The sequence below is a fragment of the Parasteatoda tepidariorum genome, chromosome 11 (assembly GCF_982258835.1).
Source record: "Parasteatoda tepidariorum strain Cologne lab strain chromosome 11, Ptep-v5.0, whole genome shotgun sequence".
NCBI classification, from domain to species: domain Eukaryota; kingdom Metazoa; phylum Arthropoda; class Arachnida; order Araneae; family Theridiidae; genus Parasteatoda; species Parasteatoda tepidariorum.
Window position 1 is genome coordinate 8563336 of NC_141765.1, and position 26662 is coordinate 8589997.

At 27.7% G+C, this 26662-nt stretch overlaps 1 protein-coding gene across 4 annotated transcripts in view; it reads left to right on the top strand.

The window, feature by feature from the left end:
- The window catches only part of LOC107455242 (neuropeptide CCHamide-1 receptor-like), a 330478-nt gene extending 304329 nt beyond the window's left edge, over nt 1-26149 (top strand). For all 4 annotated transcript variants that reach the window (XM_071187546.2, XM_071187544.2, XM_071187545.2 and 1 more), the window contains one exon: nt 24427-26149. In XM_071187546.2, the coding sequence (XP_071043647.1) occupies nt 24729-25892 (1164 nt within the window). In that variant the 5' untranslated portion in view covers nt 24427-24728 and the 3' untranslated portion in view covers nt 25893-26149. The remainder of the gene's footprint in view (nt 1-24426) is intronic.
- Nucleotides 26150-26662: the final 513 nt, after the last annotated feature.

The window sequence follows — 26662 nt, forward strand, 5'->3', positions numbered from 1 at the left end:
TAGGACTGTTTAATTTGCCTATCAGAAAACACAGCGCTCTATTTCCATTAACTTTGTATGTAGATCAGGAATCTCTACGGAGAATAGTGCTTCCCGAACTTGATATATCATCTGCATCTTTCTATTATTCAAAGCATTTCCTTTAAGTAATGAAATATGTTTGAACTTATCACTTTACTTTTGCAAATTAGATTGAATAAACTATTAAAAAATGCAAATTTGATCAATTTTGATGGCACTTATTTTTATTGCTTAAGCATAAATTAACTGCTTTAAGAACCACGTCAATGTATCATTCCAACTTTTCTGTTTAAGTCTATAAATATCCTACTGCCTAACAAAAAAAATTCTAACACTAAAGGTATACAGAAAAAATAAAATATTTGCTCAATTTGAAAATTAAAATATTTTATTCAAATTTATCAGGTAAAAGCAAAAGTTCATGCATGATTTAAAGCAAAATTAAGATTGAAATATTTTCAAACAAAAAAAATTCTTTTCTCAATAATTTTTGTTTTTATCATTAACTATAAATTCCTCTTAACGTTTTACAAATTTATGAATCTGTCTCTTTAATTAAAGTCATGCTGTTCTTCTTCAAAAAAAACCGTAAGAACAGGTTATTTCAGACGTTCCAAATGGTACCCTAGGGTTCCGTGAAAGAGTTAAACGGGTTCCGAGAGTTAGAACTTCTTTTAAACAGTTTATTTTAACATTTTTAAAAGCGCTTATATTTAGACCCAATCAATAATCCTTTATTTACTTGATATTTTGGTTGCCTTTACGATATCGTTTAAAATAAAATTTCAATGAAAAGGAAATAACTAATTTTTTAAGAAAAAAATACATAATTTTTTAAATCATAATTAATAACTATAAAGAGGACAAACATTAATTAAATATTGTATTAGTACTTTCCAAAGTGCTTTTCAAACCTAAATAAAATAACTAGATTGTTAATAAAGAAATATGTTTCCATACTATATAAATTCAATGCTTATAGCGGTTCCTTCATATCAACTTATAGTTTTCATTTGAACGAAAACTATAATTCGGCTTATTTCATTTATTTTCAGCTTATGTATTTTCAGTTTATGTTATTTTATTAATGCGAGAAGAAAATTTTCCGAATATAATATTTCATTTGTACAAATTGTCCAAAATTCAAAATGCATTACGTAACAAACAAAAAGAAAAAAAATTAAGAAATACCAGCCAAAAATTCACTTTGCTCAAAGTAATATTATTTGTTGATTGCATATCTCTGCAATCTCTCTAGAGTCATCGTATTATTTATTTTCCCCGTTTTGTTCCTGATACACTTCTGAGCTATCACGAACTCTTAAAAGCACCTGATATTTTATTAATGTGTATAGAAAAAAGTCTCCAAATATAATATTCACATTGACCTTTACAGATCCCAAAAAAAGACTGTCATCGACGAAGAAAAAATGCATTTTCGATTAACTTATGTTAATCAAAAGATTATTTTTAAAAAGTACGAAAACAGCTTAAGAAAAAATACTTAAAAGAAAAAAAACAGGTTTAAATTTCGTGAGGATCAGTAATCGTAACAAAATTATTAATAATGCATCAAATATTCAAATATTATTTTTAATCAACATAACCTTTAAATTTTAAATAAGAATTTCACCAACTTTCATTATTTGGCGCATTTCTTGCTCAATTATTGTGACTGGTGATATCTAGTTTCCAATAGTTAAAAGATTGTGCTTGTCTCCAATCTATTAAGATCCAATTTCATAAAACTCCTGAAATTTATTTTCAAATCTATCGAGGTTAAATCTTAGATTTATTTTTAAATTGTTGGGGTTTGGTAGATGCCAAAAATAGATCATGACCTATTTTCTACTCATGAGAAGTAATTTAAATAACAGGATGCAATGATATGCATTTCAAACAAAATATCCAATCTTTTTCATTGAAAGAAAAAATAAATAAAGTTCATGGTGAACTTATTAAGGGTGTTCTTCGAAGCTTTTATGTCAAGTAAAATAATAAAAAACGCAGTTTGAGGATCTTAAATTCGAAGCAAAGCTTTAATATTAAACTTTATAGATTATGCTGCTGAGAAGTCTGGACTTTTAAACAAGCAAAAACATTTCGATATTATTAAACGTTTTTGTCAAGATTTTTCTCCAACTTGTCAATATTTTTCTCCATAGATATTTCAAAGTGTTCTTTGTTGATAAAGATTATTTAAAAAAAAATAGTTTCTACCTTATCTTTTGCCATTTAAGTTTCCAAGCACATTTATTGACTGATATGACAATGCATTGAACAATGACATGACAATTCAACGAATAAACAATTTAATAATAAGATAAAATTTTATTGAAATAAAGTAAAAGAGTTATGTAAAAAATTCTCCTCAGTAAAGATATTATTTTTTTTAATTATTCCCTTTGCTAATCATGAAATTGCTAGCAATGTTGACTAAATAGCATTTCCTATCTTAACTATCACTGGCTCGTTTAATTTAATTTCAGTCAGTTTTAAAAACGAGATTTCAATACAGTTTTATTTTTTGTGTTCTCACTATAGCATCTCATGACCATTGCTAGTAGTATAAATATATAATTTATATCTTTGAAGAAATTGTTGATTTTTAATAAATGAAATTTTAAATCAACTGATAAATAGGTACAGTTAATGGGAAAAATACATCATCTTGAAGAATCTTTCCCAGAGTTCGGCAAATCTACTGCGTACAATAATATAATATTTTAAACATAATTTTTATATAAATTATTGTTTTCATATATAATTACTTTTTATAGAAAAAATCGCAATTCGTAACCCCTGCTGAAATGAAATTTTACTCAGACAGTACGCTAACAATAAAAATTATCACAGATAAATAAATAAACTGTCAGAGAATAAAGTTGCTTTCGGAAGCGATAAAATAGTTTTGACAAAAATAAAATTAAAAAAATAAAAAGCAGTATGCAAAGGCTGCTTCATAGAGAAAACTTGAGGTTTTAAACAGTTCTTCCTCGTTATACATTTAAGAGATAATCAAATATTAAATAATTAAATATGATTTCAGGTTTCCTTAAAGTTTTAAAAGCATTTTTGAATGCTTCACAAGTTTTTATCACTGGAGCGTATTTCATTACCATAACTGAAGATATGAAGGTATAATTCTAATCAGATAATTTATGATTATTTATTGTCCTTTACCTATTCAAAAAACTAAATGTCGACAATTTTAGTATAAATATCGACAATTTTAGACTATTAAACTAGGCGCATACAGTAAATAATTCTGTAATAAATTAAACTTTTATTCAAGTAAAGTCAGAGAAAAAATGCATAAAATGCTCCTTGTTATTGGCCTAATTAGGAAGCAGCTTGTATTTCTTTCAGTTCTTATTTCTGCATATCATGGTATTACCAGCATTGTTAACTATGCAATATTATCTTTCTTAACTATTTTTGCTTACTATTTCGAGTAAGCCTTCATATACATCATACAAGTCTTAATAAGAGAGACAAGATCTTAATAAGAGATTTAGATCTGACAATGTCAGTTACTTTGTGTGGTAGTATGTTACTATATTTATTGATTAATATCAATAGAATTTATTTCTATCGTTTTCGTATAGCATTACTTTTACACAACTATTGTTAAAGATATCATTTACATGTTTCATATTTTGTATGAAATGATTTCATATTGTTTTTAAGAAATTGAAGAACACTAATTAAATGTGTATCCTCAAACCGTTGCAAAAAATAAAAATTACTTATAATTCTCTTTAACATTCAAATTCCTTGAGTATATCATAAAATATTGAATTCAAGCTGTTTTTAAAATTAGAATCTTAAAATATTCTTTTAAAAATTTAACATTTGAAAACTGATGTTATTACTATCGATTTCTAAATTAGAATCATTTTCAAAATGTGTCAATAGAATTGTTAAACATGTTACATTAATATAATATGTAACAAATATAATTTCTTAGTATATTAAATTTAATACATAGCAAGTATAATATGCAAGCATATTGATATAACATACAATAAAAAGTGTAACTAACTGCATAATGACAATCTATATGACATATCTATAAAACATTCGTTTTTAAATATAAAACAGTCAATCGTTTTGTATTGAATTCAAAAGTTTCCCTTAACGCATTTTAAAATGGAATATCTAATGCTTGAAAAGTAAAGCATCCTTAATCATCTTTACTCTCGCTGCATTAAAAATTTTAAAAAAATGCATGTAAGTAAAATAATTATTATTGATCATTGTAACATAAAAATAACATACAACAAATATATTTAGATGCATAATTAAGTACCACTTCTATAATATTTTGCACATTTTCATTTAACTTTTTATTTAACTTTTCATTTAACTGTCTTAAAAATTTTGAAATAATAGACCTACGAATAAATTCCATGACCTAATTTGCGATTTCGAAACTTTAGAAGTCCCTAAGGAATATTCACGTCAGTTCAGTTTTATTGATCAACCAATAATGTGGCACTTTTATTAGAACCTCTTGTGGTCATTCTTATATATATATATATATATATATATATATATATATATATATATATATATATATATATATATATATACATAAACTGAAAATCACAACAAATTAACTTCATTTTGGCAAATATAGGTACTTATGCGGTAACAACTGTAATATTATGTATAACTTATGAATTTTGTCCAATCATTAATTCTTCGAAATATCTTCCTTTAGCCTTAATCACAGCAGAGCATATTTTTGAAATTTTTTCTATTAGCAATGTTTTAGTTAAGATCTGATTCCAGCAACTAAGTAAAGATTCCTAGAGCTTATTTTGATTGCTACATAGCATTTTTTCTAACATTTCGATCGAGTTCATTCCACAATAGCTCAATAGGACTAATATCGGGGATTGAGGGGGCTAATCCATGTATTTCAGTACTTTTTTCTTTTCTTTTGAGACAATGTAGTTTCTACACAATTTCGATGAATGATTTGGATCGTTATCTTGCTGAAAAACAAATCCTTGACCAATGATTCTCGGTACACATGGTAAAGCGTAACGCTACAATATTCTGTGACAATATTTTTTATCCATAATTCCCTCTATTCTTTCAAGATCTCTAACTTTGTCACCGGCAAACATCCCAAAACCATGACTGAACCTCCACCATGCTTCACAGTTTGCAGCAAACATTGATTTGCCATGCGTTCACCAACTAAACGACGAACATACTGTCTTCATTTGCTTCCAAACAACTCAAATTTTGACTCGTCAGTAAACAAAACATTTGACCACTGTTTTAAGCATCAGTTAACTTGTTTTTTAAGTCAATTTCAATGGTTTAGCTATGTTTATTTTTTCAAAAAAAGAATTTCCAGCAGCTGCACACTATTTTAAGCCATAGTCACGAAGTCCACGTTGTACACTAGTTATTGACACAGTTTTCTGCCTAGTAGCATTCAATTTCTCACGGATTTCTGGTGCTGTTCGAGTCCGCTACCGCTAACTTTGAATGCAGATAGACTTATCCTCATGTTAGGACGTTATTCTACGTCTTCCTGATCGTTGGCGGCTCTTATTTTAGTCGATTTCTTTCTTCTTTTGCAAAGTTCTGGCAACAGTGGTTTGGGACAAATTAGTTTTAGAGACAATTTGTCTACGCAAATAGCCTTCTCCATGAAGTGCAATAATAACTGCATGTGTTTCGACACTTATTTCTGGTTTTTGACCCTAATTTCTGTAATAAATTCTATTAAAAAATTTTAACTTTTCTTTTTAATATGTACCAGTTATTCTGGCAAATTAAGGCTATCGCATCAATATTTTGAATGTGTTATGAATATGAACTTAACTTGAAATAAGCCTTCCAAACGAATGAAAAGTAAATTGTTTACAAACTAAAAATTAATTAAAATTTTTAAATAAATTGCACTTTTTTTTAGAATGGGTATTTTCATGCACTTTCGTTCATTTCGTAATCAACTATAGAATAGATACAAAATGAAAAAAAAATAAGGAATAATTTTAAATGGAAACAGAATTATTATTATTTTTTTCTTGCAAATTTTTGATGTTTATGTTTGATAAATTATATGTTTCAGAAACATTTAACTCTTTCTGAACTTTTGACCGGTATATATATATATATATATACACAGTCCCTGACAAATTATTAGACGCACTATAAGATTCTATGCATAATCTTAATTATCAAATGATACTAATCAGCTTTATTGTTCTTACGCGGCTGGCACCAGTTTGCATTTGTTTACGTTCGTGTATCAATTGGTAAACATTGTAATGCAATGCGTTAAAAATAAATACAAATCCTGAATAAAACCCCATTACATGTACGTTTAAATATAAAAGTATTGCATACAAACTCGTGCAAAACATGTAATTATTAAAAAACCACAGTGCATCTAATAATTTAGTCTCATTATTATAATATACTAATACAATACCTGATATAATAAATATTCTATATTTATATAATATATCGTCTTATTTATCCAATCGTTGAATTTATATTAATATATCGTCTAATTTAACGAAATGATATATGAATGTAAGAAAATACAAACCGGTTTCAGTCGTGTAAAAACAATAAAGCTGCATAGTATCATCTGATAATAAAGACTTTACATAGAATCTCATAGTACGGGATTAACAATATATAGGCTTGACTGATTGCCGGATAAAGTTTATAGTTCAGATAATCTCTAATCACTCCGAGACAATCAAACAGGTTGTGATATTTTAAAATCAGACATTTCTCAATAGTGATTTGTTAGATTTTATTAACCTTTTTTGTTTCTTTCCATTTTTAAACCTTTATTTGTGGTCTCTAATATGCTTATATGTTAGACTTCAATTTTAAAAATAAATATTAGGATGACAAGGATTTTAAAAATAAATATTAAAGGTGCTGATTACGTCTGATGTATGCATCACAAAAAAAGTACAAACCTTATTTTACTACAGCTTTTATTACTAAATAAAAGTTATCAATTATTTTAACCAATTATTTTGAGCACCTCATATTAGCCCTAAATTATTTTTTATGACACCATTTTCGTAAATAACGAGAAACTTTTGTTGATTAGAGCTTAATTTATAACCTTTAAACAAAATTAATGTATTTATTTTAATAAATTTTCTGACATATTTTTCTCTTATAAAGCGAATAGTAATTTGCATTCAAAATTTAAAAATTTAAATTGGTGTCCGTGTATTCAAAATTATTTGAATTCCTCTGGAATTCCAGGTAACAACTGTTAATGACGCAATTTGTAAAATCTTTCCTTTCATTTGAGAAAACTGATACTATCTTTTCGGTGTCCTAAACAAAAACAAACTTAGGCTTATCGAGGAATTGATTTGTTTTCCTTCTCCCATTACCGCAGATATCGATCTTACTCGACAATCCTGGTTTATCTTGTGTTTAATCTTTTTCAAAACATAGCTTGATATTAGAAAACTTGAATGATAAATGAAGGGGTTGTTGGAATAAGATCTTCTCTCTATCTAACCAATTTTTTTTAAATAGAAAAAAAAAAAACAATTTTCATTCCAGCTGCAAAATCCTTTTTCCGTACTTGGTTTATGTAAAATCATATTATTTCTTCCCTTTAACTGTTAATATAATTCCAAATGAAAATAGTAGAAGTCAGTTAAATTTAAAACATTTTGACTGAATTCGAATGAAAAAATTTTTAAAAAAGAAAAAAGTAAATATAGCTTTAATATCTAGTCTAAAAGTAGGGTGCTTTTTTTCAGTAAATTTAAAAAGAATTAATAAATATTATTTTTTCAAACAAAAAAGCTTCATTTTTTCATGAATCACTTTAAAAAATACAGAAGGAATCAAAATTTGGGATACCATAGCATTTTTCGGACTTGTTTTTACAGTAATAACTGTTCAGATTTTGAAAACGTTTTCCTTCCTTTTAACTGCTCGCAATTTTTAGTATTCGACTAGGAATCTCAAGATATACGTTGCAGTAATAATTAAAAATATTTCTCATATCTTATTGAATACTAGATGCATACATATATATGATTTTAAATCTTAATAAGATATCTCGTATCTTACTAGGTTTTAAAATCATATATATGCTGAAGTCCTACTCATTATTGGTGATAAGTTCCTTCCCGAATATGAAATTCAACTTTTTTTATAATTTCAAAAGCTTGAGAGGTTAACTCACGTAAAAGGCCACTTTATTATTTTGTTTTCTAAAAAATTTTAAACAACATATCATGCAATACACATATCTAAAAGTTATTATTAATTAACTATCTTTGGTTCGCAGTCTAACGCATTGAGGGTTGAAATATATAGTTATAAAATTATTTAAATGCATAGCACACCGAAGACAACGTTGCATTCTGAATGTATGTCGTTTTAAAATGCATTTGTAGAAGTTGTAGTCGTTTTAAAATGCATTTGTAGAAGTTGGAGTCGTTTTGAAATGTAATAGACCTTGACGGTGTCATCAAAGTGGTTAACAGATTAATTGTGTAAGTAATTAAAATCAATGTTCTTTTATTTTCACTTCCACTTAAAATCACTGACACTTGTAATTAAACTTTTTATGGCATTTTAACATGGAATCCACTCTAAAAAATTTCAGGAATGAATTTATTTTTTGACTAATTAACATGGTCTAGCATTGTTTACCAGAATTTTCAGAAATTTATAGTTGGCTGCGAAATACGCCTTTCCACGATAATGGCTCATATACTAAATCAATAATTTGCTTTTTTTTTTAAAAAATAAACAATATTTTTCTCTATTTTAATAGCTTATTTTTACAGCAAGCAAAAGAAAAATAAATGACAGCTAACCTTGCTGATCTTTTTCACACTAATCACGGAGTAATATCACTGATATAAACCTCTAACTTTTTCTGAAAGCCACCAATTTCTATATTTTTCATTTCATCATTATATTTTTTCCAACCTCTATAAATTTCTTTTTCTTAAAAAAAAAAATAATCGTAATTTAACGTTGGCTAGCATTTCGAAAGGTCGGGTAAAAGTGTAAACTAAATCAGATTTATAGTGAACAATAGTACAAATTTTGTTTATGCAAGCAAATGTCAGAGTTCAATCCTATTCTTTCATTGCCGTGTGACATTCATGCGGTGTCTTTTGCAATAAATATGAAATAAATAGCGTTTTCATTAAAATTTATTTTATTTATTTAATTTTAAAAGAAGATATCTCCTACATTTTAATGAAATAAAGGAATTTAAAAAACAATTAGGAAATAAATATTAATTGATGATATTTAGAACGCTGATATTTTCTCTAGACTGATTTCAGTCCCCAGGACTAAAGAGTGGCACCCATGATTTTAGTCACATAGACTGAACAACTATGATCATTTTGTAACATTACCTCTTATACTTCAAAAATATAGCAATATAAATATATTACTGAAATATAATGATTATTTTAATGAATTGAAAACAATATTACTATAAATGATATTTTGTAATGTGGCCTTTCATACTACAGCAGTATAGCATTGTAAAGCGTATTAATAAAATATAAAGATTATTTTAAGAAATATTAAAAATATATTGCAAACGCTGAAATTGCGTCTTTTATACTACAAAATATGTTGTATACTACAAATAAATATATTATACAAACAATACAGACAAATAACCAAAATAAAGACTATTTCAGTGAATAAAAAAATATAGTTAAATAAATGATTTTTGGTAACGTTGCTACTCATACTGCAGCAGTATAGCAGTGTAAAATAATAATAATAAATTATGAAGATTATTTTAGGAAAAATAAAAATCTATACATTACATATAGAAAAAAAACATTACATATTACATATATAAAAAGATATGTAAATGCCAACAGACATTTTGTAACTCTACCTCGCATACAAACACAGTGTATCAATAAAAACGATTTTCTAAGTCTGCTGCAATTTAAATTTTACTAATAGTTAAGCGAATATAGACGGTAAGAATGTTTTTAACAATCTTAATGTCTACTTTTTTTACGGGTTGTAACACAATTTCAAAAAATTAATGCCTGAAATAATAAGAAAATAAATGGGGTACGAAGAAAGTTGATATTTATTAAAAACTTTTTTTTAATTTTGCCCAGTTTCTTTGCATTCATTTTAAATTATAAATAAATATGCATACAGAAAAAAGGTAATATTAAAATTTTATTTTAAAGCTTTCATAGTTATTATTATTGTTATTTTCTTGAAAAAAAATATTAAAAAGACAATGTCAATTAAATTTGTAGCGGAACTTTCAAATTGTAAATAAAAGGAAAACTTGTTATTATATTCATTTTCAAAATTCGTGATAATAATAACTTTTTGTTGATACATCTTTCATTGCACAAAAAATAGCTTTTAATCCTATATACATTTTTGTGAATTCAAAGTCAATTACAAATTTAAGTAAGCATTTGTTGTATAAAAATGCAAACTTAGTCAATGTTTAATTCAGAAATTCTAAAGTTTTAATAAATTATTCACTGTTTCACCAATAATCAAATATGAAATCAATTTAAAATTTTGGCACGTTGAAAAATACAGAATTTTAAGCCTTCAATATGATCTTATTTGAATGAATTTTTAATATTTTTTAGACTTAATGAAAAATACAACAAAATTATTTTTATCTAACACGAAAAATAAAGTTTAAAACTCAGTTTTTTTTATCAAATTATGCTGCAATACAATTTTATCTCAAAAGTAAATTTATCATTATGAATGTTTATTAAATGCTTTAAAATTTTAGAAATTTTAAAGTACCCTTCACTGATAAATAAACAAATCGAATAATCTTAAGTTAAGTCATCAATGAAATCAGAATAAATAAAATCCATGCCTTATCATTCAATATTAAAAAATATTTCACATAAAAGATAGTTCAGTTAAAGGTAAGGATTATTTACAGCTTTACCAATTTTTTTTTCTTATTTGAGCAAATTTCACTTGTAAATTGAAATTTTGAAGCTTAAAAATTATGTTTTGGGGTTCAATCCTCGCTTACCTAATTGGACACTTCAGACTCTTCAAATATGATTCTTAGATATTTGAAATCATTTAAAAGATATGAGCTCAAACATAAAGCTACCGAAAACTTTACAAATCCATTAAAGGGAGCGCTTGTCACGTGACCGATAATACACGTCATGTGACAGATTTTTGCGTCATTTCAGTTTTACATTTCATCGCTTTTTTTTTTTACTTAAAGAATTAATAATTCATATCAAAGAAGATGGCGATTCAAATCTCAAAAAAGTAGAGTAATAAATTTTATTTAACTTTAATTATACGAATTAAAGTTTCGATCACATGCGGCATTAATGTTTCATTAATTACACAACCGTTCATTAAGTTTGATATCAAAATTTTTTTCCTTTCATTTTTAGTTTCTCTTAGAAGACACAAAGTAATAAACATTTTTCAGGCAAAGAAACGTATGTAATTACATAACTAAGTTCACACAACAGAATTTTGTCTTTCCCTTAGTTAATGCAAACCCCTTTAAAAGTGATACTCTCGCAGCATTCTGGTTAGAATGCACTAAGTTTTGAACCCGATATTATTCCCGATATTATTATTCACAACGGAACTAATTTCGATTTATAATATTTGTATCTCTCGTGCACTCATTCAACTATCCATCCATGCATTCTGTGCACCTATGCGTTTTGTATTATATGATACAGTAATTGAAAACTTCAAAATTTTCATATTTTAAAAATGTGCCAAAATGAGACTTTTATTATTTTTATATTGAACAATAAGGCAAGTCCAGAAATAAATTAAAGTTATAAGTAATTTTACAAGCAACATCTACATAAATATTAAAGAACAGTATTTTGATTGCTTATGAAATATTTAAAAAAATTGACATGTTTTGAAATTAATGAAAAGTAGTTTGCATTTTTTAAAATTAAAAACAATACTTTGCAATTTAAGCAACCATTAATCTAATCATAAACTTTATTGAAAAAAATATTTGTGGTAAACAGTTCCACTTAAAATTTTAAAAATATTAATGACCCAAATTAGCCGATTCGGGACTGCATCATTTTTAAGAAAATGAAATAAATTCGTTTATTTCTCCAAAGCAGCTCCTTCGGTCTAGTTTACAAGTAGCGAGAATCTCCACTCGTGGTGCTTTCAGACTAGACTATGTTAGAGGACGCATAGCATTTACAAGACTGTATAGGTTAATTGTGTCACTGATTGTAAAGGACTACAAACAAAAATCAATATAAAAAACAGCTCTTACAGAGTTAAATTTTTCAGGTGCATTTTTTGCTTTGTGGTAAGTAAACCTTTTTCATTTATAATTAAAAAATATATAAATAAATAATCCGTGTAATTTATTTTACTAGGTATATTAAAATAAATAAGCAATTTAAATAAAATATTCTACCAACGATTCAATCATTAACAACTGACTAAATTTTTTACCGTTAGATAGTTTAAAGATTTTAAGGTAATATCTGTTTATCTATAAATAATTTATCAATGGAATAAAAGAAGATAACTAAATAATATAATGAATAATGATTCATTATATTATAATAATAATAAATGAATATTTACAATGATTCATTCACTCATAAATATTGTGATGGTCCCCATTACTCAGATTCTAGAATATCCTAATTTCCCTTAACTCTCGATTGTCAGTTCAAATCTCTTACTCGTGGTCAATTCGATTTTAAACAGCCATCTTTAAGTTATTTTATTTTGCAGGCAGCAGGAAGTTCAGAAATTCATTTCCTTAACAAATCCCTGCCAATACGAATTATCTATAAAACACGTATTTCAAATGAATCACTCTAATTATAACACTTCACACTGTATAAATAATTAGATGTTGTAAATAACAATAAATAATTAGATATTATTGTAAATAACAATAAATAATTAGATATTATTGTAAATAACAAATTAAGAGAGGAATATTTAATTAGAAATGAATAAGCTACTTTAAATTAGTTAGTCTCGTTAAATTGTCGCTCAACTTTATTCAAACTTTGAGTATTGATAAATGAAACAAAAAATTATTCAGTATTACGTAAAAAAAATTATATATTGAATAATTAAAAATGTTTAAAAAGAACAATAAATTCTTGCGATAAAATCGCAATTTAAAACTATCATTATTATATAGTTGTTTATTTGATTCTTTTAATACAAAAGTATATAATCATTAACCGTAAGCATACAAGATGTTTAAATAAAAACCATGTTAAAATTGGTATTTAAATCAACAGTGGTATTAAAATGTTAATTAAGATATCATTGTTGTCATTTATATTAAAATAATAAAATGTCAAAAGGAGTGCATATTGAAGAAATGTCTTCCCTAGATTTTAACCCAGGAATGATTTCGATTTTGTCTTCAAAAATTACAAACAAACGACGACGAATGTTTCAATCAATCGATCATTCATTACCAGTGCATTTGAGATACATAATAATTTGAGATACATAAATTCCAACTTATAGATCTCAAGACTACTAAACATTAGATTAAACAGAGTTAGTTGTACAATGTGATTTGTTTTCTATATTGCTTACCATCTAACCTGAATAACAAAACAATTTTTTTATTTATAATGGCAAGACAAATACAAAGTATAAAAGCATAAAAATATAAATGAATAACAAAGAAATACAATTGTACACGATTCAAAATTTCTTGGGAAAATAGTTAAATAAAAATTAATTTAATTGTTATTTTTCCATATTCCACAAAACTAGACTACTCCCATTCCTTAAGACTACTCCCATTCCTTAAACAAATGAACAGTTCAGTTCTGAACAGTTTCTAATGTTAAGTTCTCCAGCTTGCAAATAAAGCACCGTTTCTGAACCGCCAAACATTATAGTCTTGATTCATTAGATAAGACAAATTACTAAGAATGCAGCCAGAGTTCGTAAAAGTTCCTACTGCTCTAGAGGTGCTCTGTCAGACAAGTTCTGTAAGAGAGCTTCCGTTTAAGGTATCTGATTAGTTTCGACAACTTTTTTTTTTTAAATATTAATATAAAATTTTAAAAAACTAGTTTATATGCTTTATTATCTGTAAATTCCCTGCAGCTGGATACAAGGCAAAAAATATTATTAACTTTTTTTTTAAATTTTACGTAAAAATAAGGCATTTTTTGTATATACACTAAGCACTATAAAGAAATTCTATCACCCAAAGCAAAAAATCCTTTGAGCATTTTATTTAGAAGGCTTTCAATCATGTTTCGAACTATTATCTTAAAAGCAAGTGCATATACTACTGAGTTCGGGATGAATGTAATTAAATAAAACAAATTTTTAAAAATATCTGAGCGTATTTTTGTGAGCATGCATAAAAAATTTAATTCTAATTTTTCTCTCAGTCTGTAGTTCAAAAAATGAATGCTATAATCATGAACTCTCACGAAAAGTTTTAGACAATTATTTTAAAAACAATATGAGATATCGTGTTTAAGGTGATGTAAAATGCAAAAAGAAACTGATTTTGAGATAAACGCATTTAAAAACTTTAAGTCACTAGTCTATCCACTGTTATCACCTTGCACAAAAACTGCCATAACTGAATCGCAATAATTAGAGAACAAATTAAGGTAAAATGTTTTCAGAAAACTGCAACTACAGGGATTTTAATTTAAAATAAACTCAATTTCGAAAAATTTGTCCAAAATCAAGTTTTTTCACTTGTCAAATACCTTACAAAATTAATGTAACTTGACAAAAAATTGCCAGCTAAAATATTACGTGCGTGCGAAGTTACATCAAAAGAACTACATGCTTATAAACTCAGATGATGACTCCAGACCTAAGTCTTTAGTCTTTAAGTTCTCCTGCCTGCCAATAAAGCACCGTTTCTGAGATGCCAAACAAGATGGTCTCGATTCATTACATAAGATTACTAATAGGCAGTCAGCTTTCGGAAAAAATTCTACTACGCCCTGTCAGACAATTTTTGTAACTGAGCTTTCGGTTAAAACAATTAATGCCACTAGACAAAAATTGCGTGCTAAAATATTATGTGTATGCAAAGTTACATCAGTTGCATTACATACTGCTAAAATCAGTTGATGGCTCAGGGCAGGTTTTTATCAAGTCGGAAGGCGAAAATGTGTACGCATAAATATGAAATTTTAGTAAAATGTCAGTAATAAAAAGCTCTAAAAGTAATTAATATCACGTAAAAAACAGTGCGTATACAGATTGTTCAGCACTATAAAAAAAAGTCCAGATCAGATCAAATTATGGTAAAAAATGGGTGACAGTACCAGTACCATATCCAGTATTTTACCATAAAGTTTTACGAAACATAAAATCAGATATACCGTAACTTTTACTGTAATATTTTTCTGAGTATCACTGTACTTAAATCAATATTACTGTAAAAATTAGGACATAAAAGTTTTTACGGATGCTGCATTTAAGGTGTCAGTACTTTTTACTGGAATTTTATCCAGAATTTTTTGCAGTGTAGTGAGTTTTAGACGAAATATCCTGAATTTTAAAAATCTGAATTGTAAGATACAATTGAAACTAGTATTTAACTTTAACAGTTTGAAACTATTAACAATTGTTATCCACCCCACTTAACAATTCTAACAAAGATGAGTTGAAATAATTGTATGAGTATTTCATCTTAAATGAATCTCCACCTTTAGCTAGAGGGCAAAGATTCTTCAGATTTTAAAAACATTAACCCCTTAGCCAATTAACTATTTTTAAGCTGAAGTTACTTCTAAGCAGTCAAACTTTAATGAATTTTCCTTAACTTTTTTTTTTAATATTTTTGCTTTTATCTAAAATACCAACGTTTACTGTAAAAAAATAGATACTCAAATTTTACGAAACTTTCTTCCTTATTGTCGAAAACGTGTCGTGGTATATGCTCCGAGCGAACATTTCGTCAACGTGACAGAATAACTATCGCCACTTCTTCGAGGAAGCAAATTTCGTCAATAGTAAAGAAATTTTTCGTCATTCTATCTTTTTACCAAAAAAATACATCGTAGTGCCTAAAGTATCAAATTTTTCTGATAACCACTTTACTATGAGCACCAGGGCACAATATAGCAGGATAAATGTCGCCATAACAACGCAAGAAAGACAGATAAAGCAGAGAGATAAATTTTACCCATGCCCGAAGCGGGACTCGAACCCTAGATCTTTCTGGCTGGGACCAACACCTTGACCATCATACAGCCCGGCCGCATGTAAACTCTCTTTATACACATAGTATCTCCAAGAGATTTTGAGAGCGCTGATTGACTTTCTCGGCATTGCCTTCTGTTACGACTTTTTGTAGCTCTTCCCCAATAACATTTCTCCGTAGTTTGTTCCCAAAATATAAATCAATCGTAAATCAGTTCTAGTATATTTCTCATGCTAATTTTAAGACAAAGATTTGCTAAAAAAATTATATAGCGTTATTAATTGTATTACATTTATTTAAATCTAATTTGCTTTAAATTTTATTCTAATTTTTTTCTTTATTTGTTTAAAATATTTTTTGTACGTTTCAGTATAATATTTTTTAATATTAATGTTATGAATTTCTGGCAAATGCAAGGTAAACAATCATGTTTTGGTAAAACATCTAATTAGTGTAATAATAATTATTAAACATAAATTAAAGTTTTATTAGCTAGATTTTATGTAACATAAATATATATATAAGAATTGATTAATATTCAAATTGAATAGTATTATGAATAGCCTTATGCACTTAGAAATTAAAATCTCTTACTTAAATTTATTAGTATGATTGCAGAACCACTCAGTTAAATTTGAATTTATTATATGAGATTTTAAAATGTATGTAAATGAATTTTTAAAATTATGTTTGATTATTTGAAAAAGATTTTATCATATCTAAGAGGAAAATATTCTGAAATGTTAAAAAAAATGAAATTACAATTCAGCAAAAAAATTTTAGAATATCTATAATAAAATTTATTTTCTAACGAGTATCATATAACAAGTTTATAAAGTACAATAATCTGATTTCCTTGTTGATTTTTTGTTCAACTTCACTTTTATAGACATTGTTGCTTGACAATCAGAATTTTTTGAAAAACTTCTTTTATATTTCTCCTGCGGCACTTTCATAGACGCACTGTGGTGACAAACAAATACTTTCCTGCAATTAAATAATAAAAAAATATTTACAATCCAATGTATATGTTCCAGAAATAAAAGATGGAATTTTTTGCAAATTTATTCTTTCATTACTCATGGTATTAATTTAATGGACAATTCATAATCATTAACTTTTATTTTGATGGGAATTATGCAATCAAAAATTAATAAAATAAGCATCTTAAAAGACAATTGCTTGACTTTTTAGATGTCAATTAATTGTTTTTCGGTATTACAAAAGATTTAACAAATAAAAAAAAACATTAAAATTAAGTTATAAATAGGCAGGCATAATGCAGATCTTTTAGTTTTAATTTATAATAATAGATAGCTCCACTAATAAATCTTAAATTTAAAATTTTGTAATTTAATTTTAGTAATCCACAAGAAATAAATAAAATATTAATTTAATTCTTTGAGCATTAATTTAATTAAATAAATATCAAGTGAAAATTATTTAGTTTTTTCAATGTTATTCAATAAATCAGAGGGATATTAGCTTCATAAGAATTCATGCATGTAATAATCATAAATTTAAAGAAAAGAGCAATTCTCCCATAAAAATTAAATACAAAAGTTTTCTTAAAATAACAAAACTAGTTACTTACCTACAAACAAATCTGTGTCCATGAGGTTTGGAAGTTCTAGAATTCCATTTCGTATTGGTAAGTTCCCCAAATTCTATTACCCACTTGTTGTAATCGTCTAAATTTAGAACATTGCTTCTAAGGGTAATGGTATTTGAGGAAATATATTCTACTTCATTTTTAAATGAAGAAGGCAGTTTTTCTGTTGGAAAAACTGACATTTCAAGTTTGTGCACAAAAGCTGGAGTATAGAAATCGCTCTATGCTGAAAATAACAAGCACGGCAGAATGAAATAGCCATACGTCACAGAAGGCAATGCCGAGAAAGCCAATCAGCGCTCTCAACATCTCTTGGGGATACTATGTGTGTAAAGAGAGTTCACATGCAGCCCGGCCGGCTTATTTCTTTCCGTTATTTTCAATAGTCTAGTCTTCATCCTAGTTTCGCTATTGTAGTTAACACTCTCCTTCAATGCTCTACGATGAAGTTTCAAGTTGCGAAAACATATTCGTCACACATTTAGGAGTTCCCGTTTCCTTATTAAACACGTGATTTCGTGACGAAATAATTCTCAAAATTAACGAAATACAACTCAAGGGTTTTATTTCTGAGAGTTTTTTTTCTTCCAGTTAAGTTACTTTTTCATCGCAGTTGTTGGTCTCATTTGCTAGTAAACGAATGTTTATAGAGAGAGTGTCGTCTAGAAGTTGATTAGTGTTATAAGCAGAAGCTAAGTGGTTTATTTAACTTTCTTTTTTTAATTTGTGCATTAAAACTGCTTTTGTTTATTCATTCACAAAAAAAAAGTATGAAAAGGAGAAGTGAATAGAATAACATCGAAAAGAGGAAAGAGAGAATAAAAAAGAATGAAATTAAAAAAAATAGAATAAATGTTTAAAGAGCACAATTTATATAATTTAAAAGACCTTAAAAAATTAAAATATTTGCAAGTCTGTAATAAGCAATTAAACAATATTTAATTAAAATCACATTTTTCGTTTTAATAAATAGCAATCGTTAAAAATAAATGTTATCGAAGTCAAATTTATTAATAAAGTATCGCGTTAAACCTTTGAAGATTTATTATAATAATTATAAATAAACTGCATATGATATAGCACAATCTATTAAAAGCGTATAATCAGCAAACGGGAAAGAAAATTCAGGAAATATTTCAGTTCTAGTTACTTCAAGCGATATTGTAATAATGATAAATTACGCATGGGTTATTAATTTGAGTAACGTTACGTTGAAAATTTCCCTCATTACATAAACTTTAAAATGAAAAGTCACAAAATTAAAAATAATTTCTACTGACAAGGGAATAATAGAGTTAAACGCACGTCATTTTGGGGAAAAAAAATATTATAATGAATAAACTTGTTAAGAAACCCCGTTGATTTACGATCATTAAAAAAGGGGGAAAAAGAAAAGAAATAACGTTCAAGTACTCCGGTGTTGATTTATCTTATGTAGTTGCTTTCAGGAAGCTATATAAAGAAAAAAACACTGAATAAATACCTTTTGAACTGTTTTTGTATACAACGATTAAAAATTAGCAAGTAGAAATAAAAACATGGTTAAATGAAGTTATTGCTCACGGCAAGAAGTTATTGTTTCTTACTCTTAAAGTAAAGTGAAGTGTAAAAAATTTAATTATTTTGTACCTTTAAAAGGCCTAATATTGCCATTACTTTTAAACACCATTTGAAAATTATATTTATTTATTCACTTAAAAAATTAGAACAAGAAAAAAGCTCTAAATAAGAAAAAAATTCGAAATAAATTAGTTTAGTTACACAAATTAGTAATACGTACTTGAACATTTCTTACAAAGAATTTCATTTCAATAATTGTAAGCTTTAATAATGAAAGATAAGATTCAATATCTTAAAGGAAAAGTGAAAAAATTTTGCTAAGTCATTTTATTTAACTTTAAAACTGATGCATTATTTGGTATCATAACTAATTATTTATTTAACAAATATAACTTTAAGCTATTGTAAAAAGTAATTATTACATTGATATTGTATTTACATCAAAAATAATGGTTGTTACACTAGAATATGGGACAAAAAATTTTATTATCGTAATTCAATAACACTTTTGTTTTTTTTCTTGCTTAAATAATATTTTGCAACCCCTCATACATTTTTCTGAATATATATTTCAATTTTATAAGTTGTTTGGTACATATACAGTGCGTAAAATAAAAAAGGGACCTCCCTGAATATCTAATGATTTATCAGATCTTCACGTTCTAGGAGTCAATCTTAATGGTTTGAGGCGGTGACTTCAAGTGTGCCAATTAATTGGTGCAAATGATATTTTAAGTTACGAAATTGGTCACGAAAACGTACTTTCTCCGAATAAACATAATTTTTTTCGACGGATTTGGAATCTTGACTCCCAAAATAGAAGGGGTAGCCACAATCTGAGAAATATGGTCATTATAGTTTGGCCAGGAGAACGATCCAAAGTTTGGACCCTCTAATGTTAATTTTATTTTTTTGTGTATTTCACCATATCTCGAGAAAGTTTTAAACGAATTGAAAAATCTTTACACACAGTTATAAAATTCGTTTATCCAAAGATAATTCTATGAAAAATATAATTTTTAGTAAATATTTATTATTTTATTTAATAGTGGTTGAAAATGTTTTGAATTGTTGTTTATAAAATTTTTTACATAGTTTTAAAGAATGTAATTTTACATGGCAAAACACAAAATTTGAACGAAATCGATCGAATAGTTTCCAAGAAATCGAATTTTAAAAATATTCGAATATTTAGAAAGCAATTTCTCAGGTACTATTCGACCGATTTTGCTTAAATTTTGTATTTTACAATGCAAAATTACATCTTTTAAAACAATTTAAAAAATGTCATACCTTACAATTTAAAATTCTTTTCGACTATTATTAAATAAAATAATTAAAAACAATAAATATTTACTAAAAGTCATATTTTGCGTGGAATTATCTTTGAATAAACGAATTTTATAGTTTTGTGCAAAACTGTTTCGATTTGCTTGAAAAGTTTTCGAGATATGGCGAAATAGGCAAAAAATAAAATTAACATTAAAGTCTCCAAAGTTTGGACCACTCTTCTGACCAAACTATGGGGACCATATTTCCCAGATTGTAGCTAGCCTCTATATTTCGGGGGTCAGAAATCAGAATCCGCCAAAAAAAAGGTATGTTTATTCAGCGAAAGTACGTTTTTGTGTCTGATTTCGTAATTTAAAATATCATCTGTACTAATTATTTAGCATATTTTTGGACACTCCCTCTAACTATTAAGATTGAGTCCTAGAAAGTGAAGATCCGATCTTTAGATCAAAAGTTATTCAGCTGGTGATCCGTTTTCCTTTTTTTTAGGGGGGGGGGGGCACTGTTCACGTAAACTGTTTGTCGTATGTTTTGCTCCGGATTCTAAAAGTACATAATAAAAGCTTCCCTGTCATCCGTATATTTCTATTTAATCTTAACACTTTAGCAAAATATTTTATTTTTGATGATGGTTTCTGTAAATAATTATTAAAAAGCTATAAACAAATTACAAACATTAGAAAATTGCAAAATTTTTATACTTACTGTTATCCAACCTGTTTAAATATAACCAAATAATTTGTTATTAAACTGTGTTATCAAAAATAGAAACTTAAGGTTGCTAACCTGATATATTAGTGTCTTTTATAATTAATAGGCGTAAAATATTTAAAGTTTTGCCCTTAAAAATAATGATGTGCCTTTGATAATTGCATTTTTGAAAAAATAAGACTGCTAAGAAAGTTGTAAAAAATTTAAATGACCGTGTTAATTAAAATTTTTTGATTATCGTGAATTAATTTCAATGCCCAGAACTTTCAAATATTGACAGTAGTTATCTGATTTTGATTGTAAGAACATTAATATGTAGTCAAATTAAACTTGCCTAGCAACAATTTTATTTTGACTCTAGTTTGGCTCAAAATATCTCATTACGGGTCCCATATGAACATGCATTGAGGAACAATATTGGGATGTCTAGATTTTTTAATATTGGTCCTATATAGGGCCAATATCAGCCTTTATAAGACCACTATAGAGCCGATATTTTCTAAAAAATTATTATAAAATATCGGGTGAATCTGACAATTCTACATGGGACCAATATCGGAAAAGTAACGGAACTTTTAACCTTTATTGAGACAATATTCGTGAATATTGGTTCAATGAGGATCCAAGTTATTTTGCTGATAGGGTAGAAGCAAAGGTCTAATCAGTCATACTTGAAAGTTTTATGGCCTTATTTTTTTCTCTAAAATTTTAAAACAACGTTAATTTATGTCAGAATTTGTAAGATCGTGTGTAATGTATTGTGCTTATAACGGTCCCGCAGTTGACTAACGGTTTCCAGAAGATCACTGAAGTGAAGCATCATTAGCTGCGGTCAGTGGTGTTCACTTCGATCAGCCTGCTAAGCGACCGAAGGTGTGCGCTATTAATCCTCGCTACCGTAAAGTGCTCGACTTCGAACGTCGGGCTACCGAAGCAGAGGGGCCATTTCCTCTGCAGAGGTTTAAAATTGTGATGACATGTCTTCGGATCCTCCTCAGGGATGTTTCCAAAACCGTCAACATGACCCATTGTGTAGCTCCTGTGCCACGTAAATATACTACTACTACTACTGTGCTTATACCATTGCAAAATCATCAGCGATTGTTATCTTTTAATAGCTACAAAAAGTTACATTTATCACAGGTAATATATATGAAATTTAGATGATGAAACAATGATTTAAAATCATTTTTTCACTGTAATATTTCATTGTCACTGAATAATTAATACTGAGGTTTTATTAATTAGCATTAATACTGATTTGTCGGCAGAAATAAAGAAATGAAGATTGTAAATAACTCTAGGATTTATCATATTGTAAAAAAAATAATTAGAGTTATTCATTGCATTGATATTATTATCAGTAAATTGTTTAAAATAAGAATTATTATACATGCATCTGCAATGATTATTATACATCTACTCATAACTACTACTACTCCTAACTATTTCTACTACTACTACTCTACTACTACTTATAAATACATATATCTAACTATCACTAGCTTCAAGCCTTAACTTGAGGCACCATTTCTAACCTTCATTTTTTTTTTTTCAAAACAGTTTTATGTGTTCAAATTCAGAATATTTCAGTTTAACGTGCGTGACCTTTAAGCTCACCAGATCTCAAGGAAAGTATTTCTGAAATTTTACGTGAAAACATTGATGCACAAAAGATGCTTGTTAGTTGCCGGCAGGATTCGAACGAAGGAACGAAGGTCGTAGTAGAATACATCTACCTTCAAGGTTGTACACTCCAGTCCAAAGTGAGTTAGGAGACTTTATATAGTGGCGACCGCGACACATCATGGCATACATTCCATTCGCTTAAAAGTTTTTAAGATGTTGCAAATTAAGCAAAAAAATGAAATTAAAATTACTGATCACACGACTAAGCTATTGGGAGAATATTTTCAAAATTGCAATGCTTTGTGTCATTGAAGTTGGAAATTAGAATGTCATGTCATTGCGGCGGCCACTATATAAAGCTTCTCAACTTTCTCTGGAATGTGCTCAACAACTATGACAGTTAGAGCATCTAATTACAATCCCGGAAGTCCTTGGTTCGAATTCTACCGGCATCCAACTAACATTTCTCTCTCCACATGACTTTAGAGACTGCGCATTTTGCTCAAAAAGGAGTATAGATTGTTTCAATTTTGAATACATGGGTTTTCAAATTCGACTATCTTTGTTTCGGAGATATTTCAACGCATTTTTGCTCAATTTTAAGAGACCGTATTTAACAATCTATATTTCTTACATGTTACCAATAAGTTATTTCCTTGAACGTCCAATATTTTAATACATTTTTGATCAATTTTAAGAAACCGTATTTTACAATCTATATTTCTTACATGTTACCAATAAACTATTTCCTTAAACATATGTGCGCAAGAAAATACATGTAATTGAAAACTTAACATTATAATCATTTCAGCAACTTAAAATTGATTTTTTTACGTGTACTTATGAACCTATTTGTTATGAAAGTTCTGAATTGTTCTTCCATGTGATCAAGTGACAAAGGTATAAATTTTATTAATATTTTATCAATTAAAGAAAATTCTAATACATATTATATAGCACTGAAATTTTCCTAAACATTCTTTGCTGAACTTATGAAAAGTCCATATTAGGATTTAATATAATTTTCTATAATATTTTATAAATTCAGTGAAATTCTAGTACATATTATTATAGCATAGAAGGTTTCCTAAATCTTTTTTGTTGAACTTATGAAGAATTCATATTGGGATTTAATAACCCTCCTATGCAAATTTGACTTATTTAAGAGGTGAACACATAAGATAGATAATTAATCAGGTCGAAGGTTTCGCTATCTTATTATATAGGATAAATATGGTTCTTGATAATTGAGGTCGAAAACGACGGGTAGTATATTTATTTACAAGGCTGTTCAACTTGACAGGTTTCTCTAGTACTATTTGCACTTCCTTTTTCGTTAACATCTTTCAAATATTCTAAATGTAGAAATACTTTTAATTTTGTTTTTAGTGTTTTCTTTTTTTTTCAGGAACAACGATATTTTCCATAACAGCATCAGAAAATAACAAAACCTCATTAAAACTATTTGAATATTTTGAAACTGCTTAGACAAAAGCATTTCTCCACGACGCAATGCACCGATTAGAGTGAGTTTGTGTAAATAATTTAGGACTTCCCATATTTTCAGAGGACAGCAAAAAAAACTAAATAAAAATATGTAGAAAAGAAGACAGCAACCTTTATATATCAACGTGTAAGTATTTTCATTAAGAGAAGAAAATAAAATTTCTAACTTTAAATATCAGTATTTAATAACCCTCGTGAAAAAAAATGTTCGAAAAAGATTATTCTGATAACACTTTATATGAAATGTATCCAACAAATCTTCCTTTCATAAATTTTTCAAACATGATATTGACAATTAATAACAGTTTCGACGAAAATAAAACAGAGAATTCAACAGTGTATGTACCATACGTAGAAAGAGTTGAAACATATATGGTCCCAGCTGTTTTTGCAATCGTTTTCATAGTTGGTCTATTAGGAAATGGCACTTTAATCAGTATTTTTCTGCTGCACAAAAGCATGCGAACAATCCCTAACACTTACATTATGAGCTTAGCAGTTGGAGATTTTATTTTGCTGGTAGGTACTGTTCCTTTCATAAGTACTATTTATACTTTTGAAAGTTGGCCGTATGGAGAATTTATTTGCAAACTTAGTGAATTTTTGAAAGATGTTTCAATGGGTGTAACAGTGTACACTCTGGCAATGCTTAGTTACGACAGATATGTCGCCATTGTTAAACCAATGAAAAAACATACTGGCAGGAATGCCAAAACCATGACTATTCTAGTCGCTTTTGGAATTTGGATTGTTTCTATCATTTTAGCAATTCCTGGGGCATATTTTTCTTTTATCTGGGAGTACTCTGTTAAAAAAGAGCATACAATATATGTTTGCTATCCTTTTCCACATCATTTGAGGCCCTGGTATCCCCGTCTCGTGGTCCTTACTAAATTTTTATTGCTTTATGGCATACCTTTGATTCTGATTGGCTCTTTTTACGTTTTGATCGCCTGGCATTTAATTAGAAGCTCGAGGAATAATCTTGGACAAAATCCAAGTCACGTGAAGCAGCTACGATCTAGAACAAAAGTAGCAAAAATTGTTTTAAATTTTGTTGTTATTTTCGCAGTCTGTTTCTTTCCGAGTCATATATTTCTTATATGGTATTATTTCGATGAGAATCCTAATGATCATTATAATGAGTATTGGCACTGTTTTAAAATAATTGGATATGTTTTAACATTCGCTAACAGTTGCTTGAATCCTATAGCACTCTATTTTATCAGCAGTGTATTTCGAAATTATTTTAAGCGGTACTTATTTTGCTGTTTTTGTAAACCAGTCGAAATAAGAAGGGAAACTCTATCCGCGCATAGCTCTGCAATTGTGAGGAGAAATATTGTAGTTGCATTAAATGAGGTGTAACAAAAGAATTAATTTCCATGTATTATATCTATTTGTTGTGATTGTACTGTGAATTAATGTTCAATGTTATAAAAATTAATGCGAGATTGTATACTGTGAATTAATATTTAATATTATAAAAATTAATGTGAGATTGTATGCTGTGAATTAATGTTTAATATTATGAAAATTAATATGAGATTGTATACTGTGAATTAATGTTTAATATTATGAGAATCATTATGAATAATGTAAAGCAAAAAATAAATCTTTAAAATATGCGTATGTCATCATTTGTGTTAGATGTATTATGCTATCGCACATATGTAATCGAAGATTTCCCAATAGAGTTTTGGGAGCCATGGTGGCTCAGGGGATAGAGTGGCCACCTTCAAATAAAGGTGAACCGAATCCCGACAATAGCTGGTTGATTTGAATTGCACACCCGGCTCTCACCGACCACAGTGATAACGTAAAATATTCTCAGTGGTAGACGGATCAGAGTCCCCTTGCCATCAGGCTAAACATGGGAAATTTTCGTGGTTTTTCTATCCATGCAACTGAAATATGGGTTAATTCCATCAAAAAAATCCTCCACGAAAGCAAATTTCGTCCAAAACTTGATTCAAGAGATCTTCTGGATTGGGTTCAAATTTATAAGGATACAGAATGGAACATTGGTAGTCGTTAACTGAAAATTCAGTCTGCTGTTCAATGAAGGTTATAAAATTAAATATGAAATATAGAGTTTTGCAATCTTTATAAAAAAAGTAGAGTTAAAACAACATAAA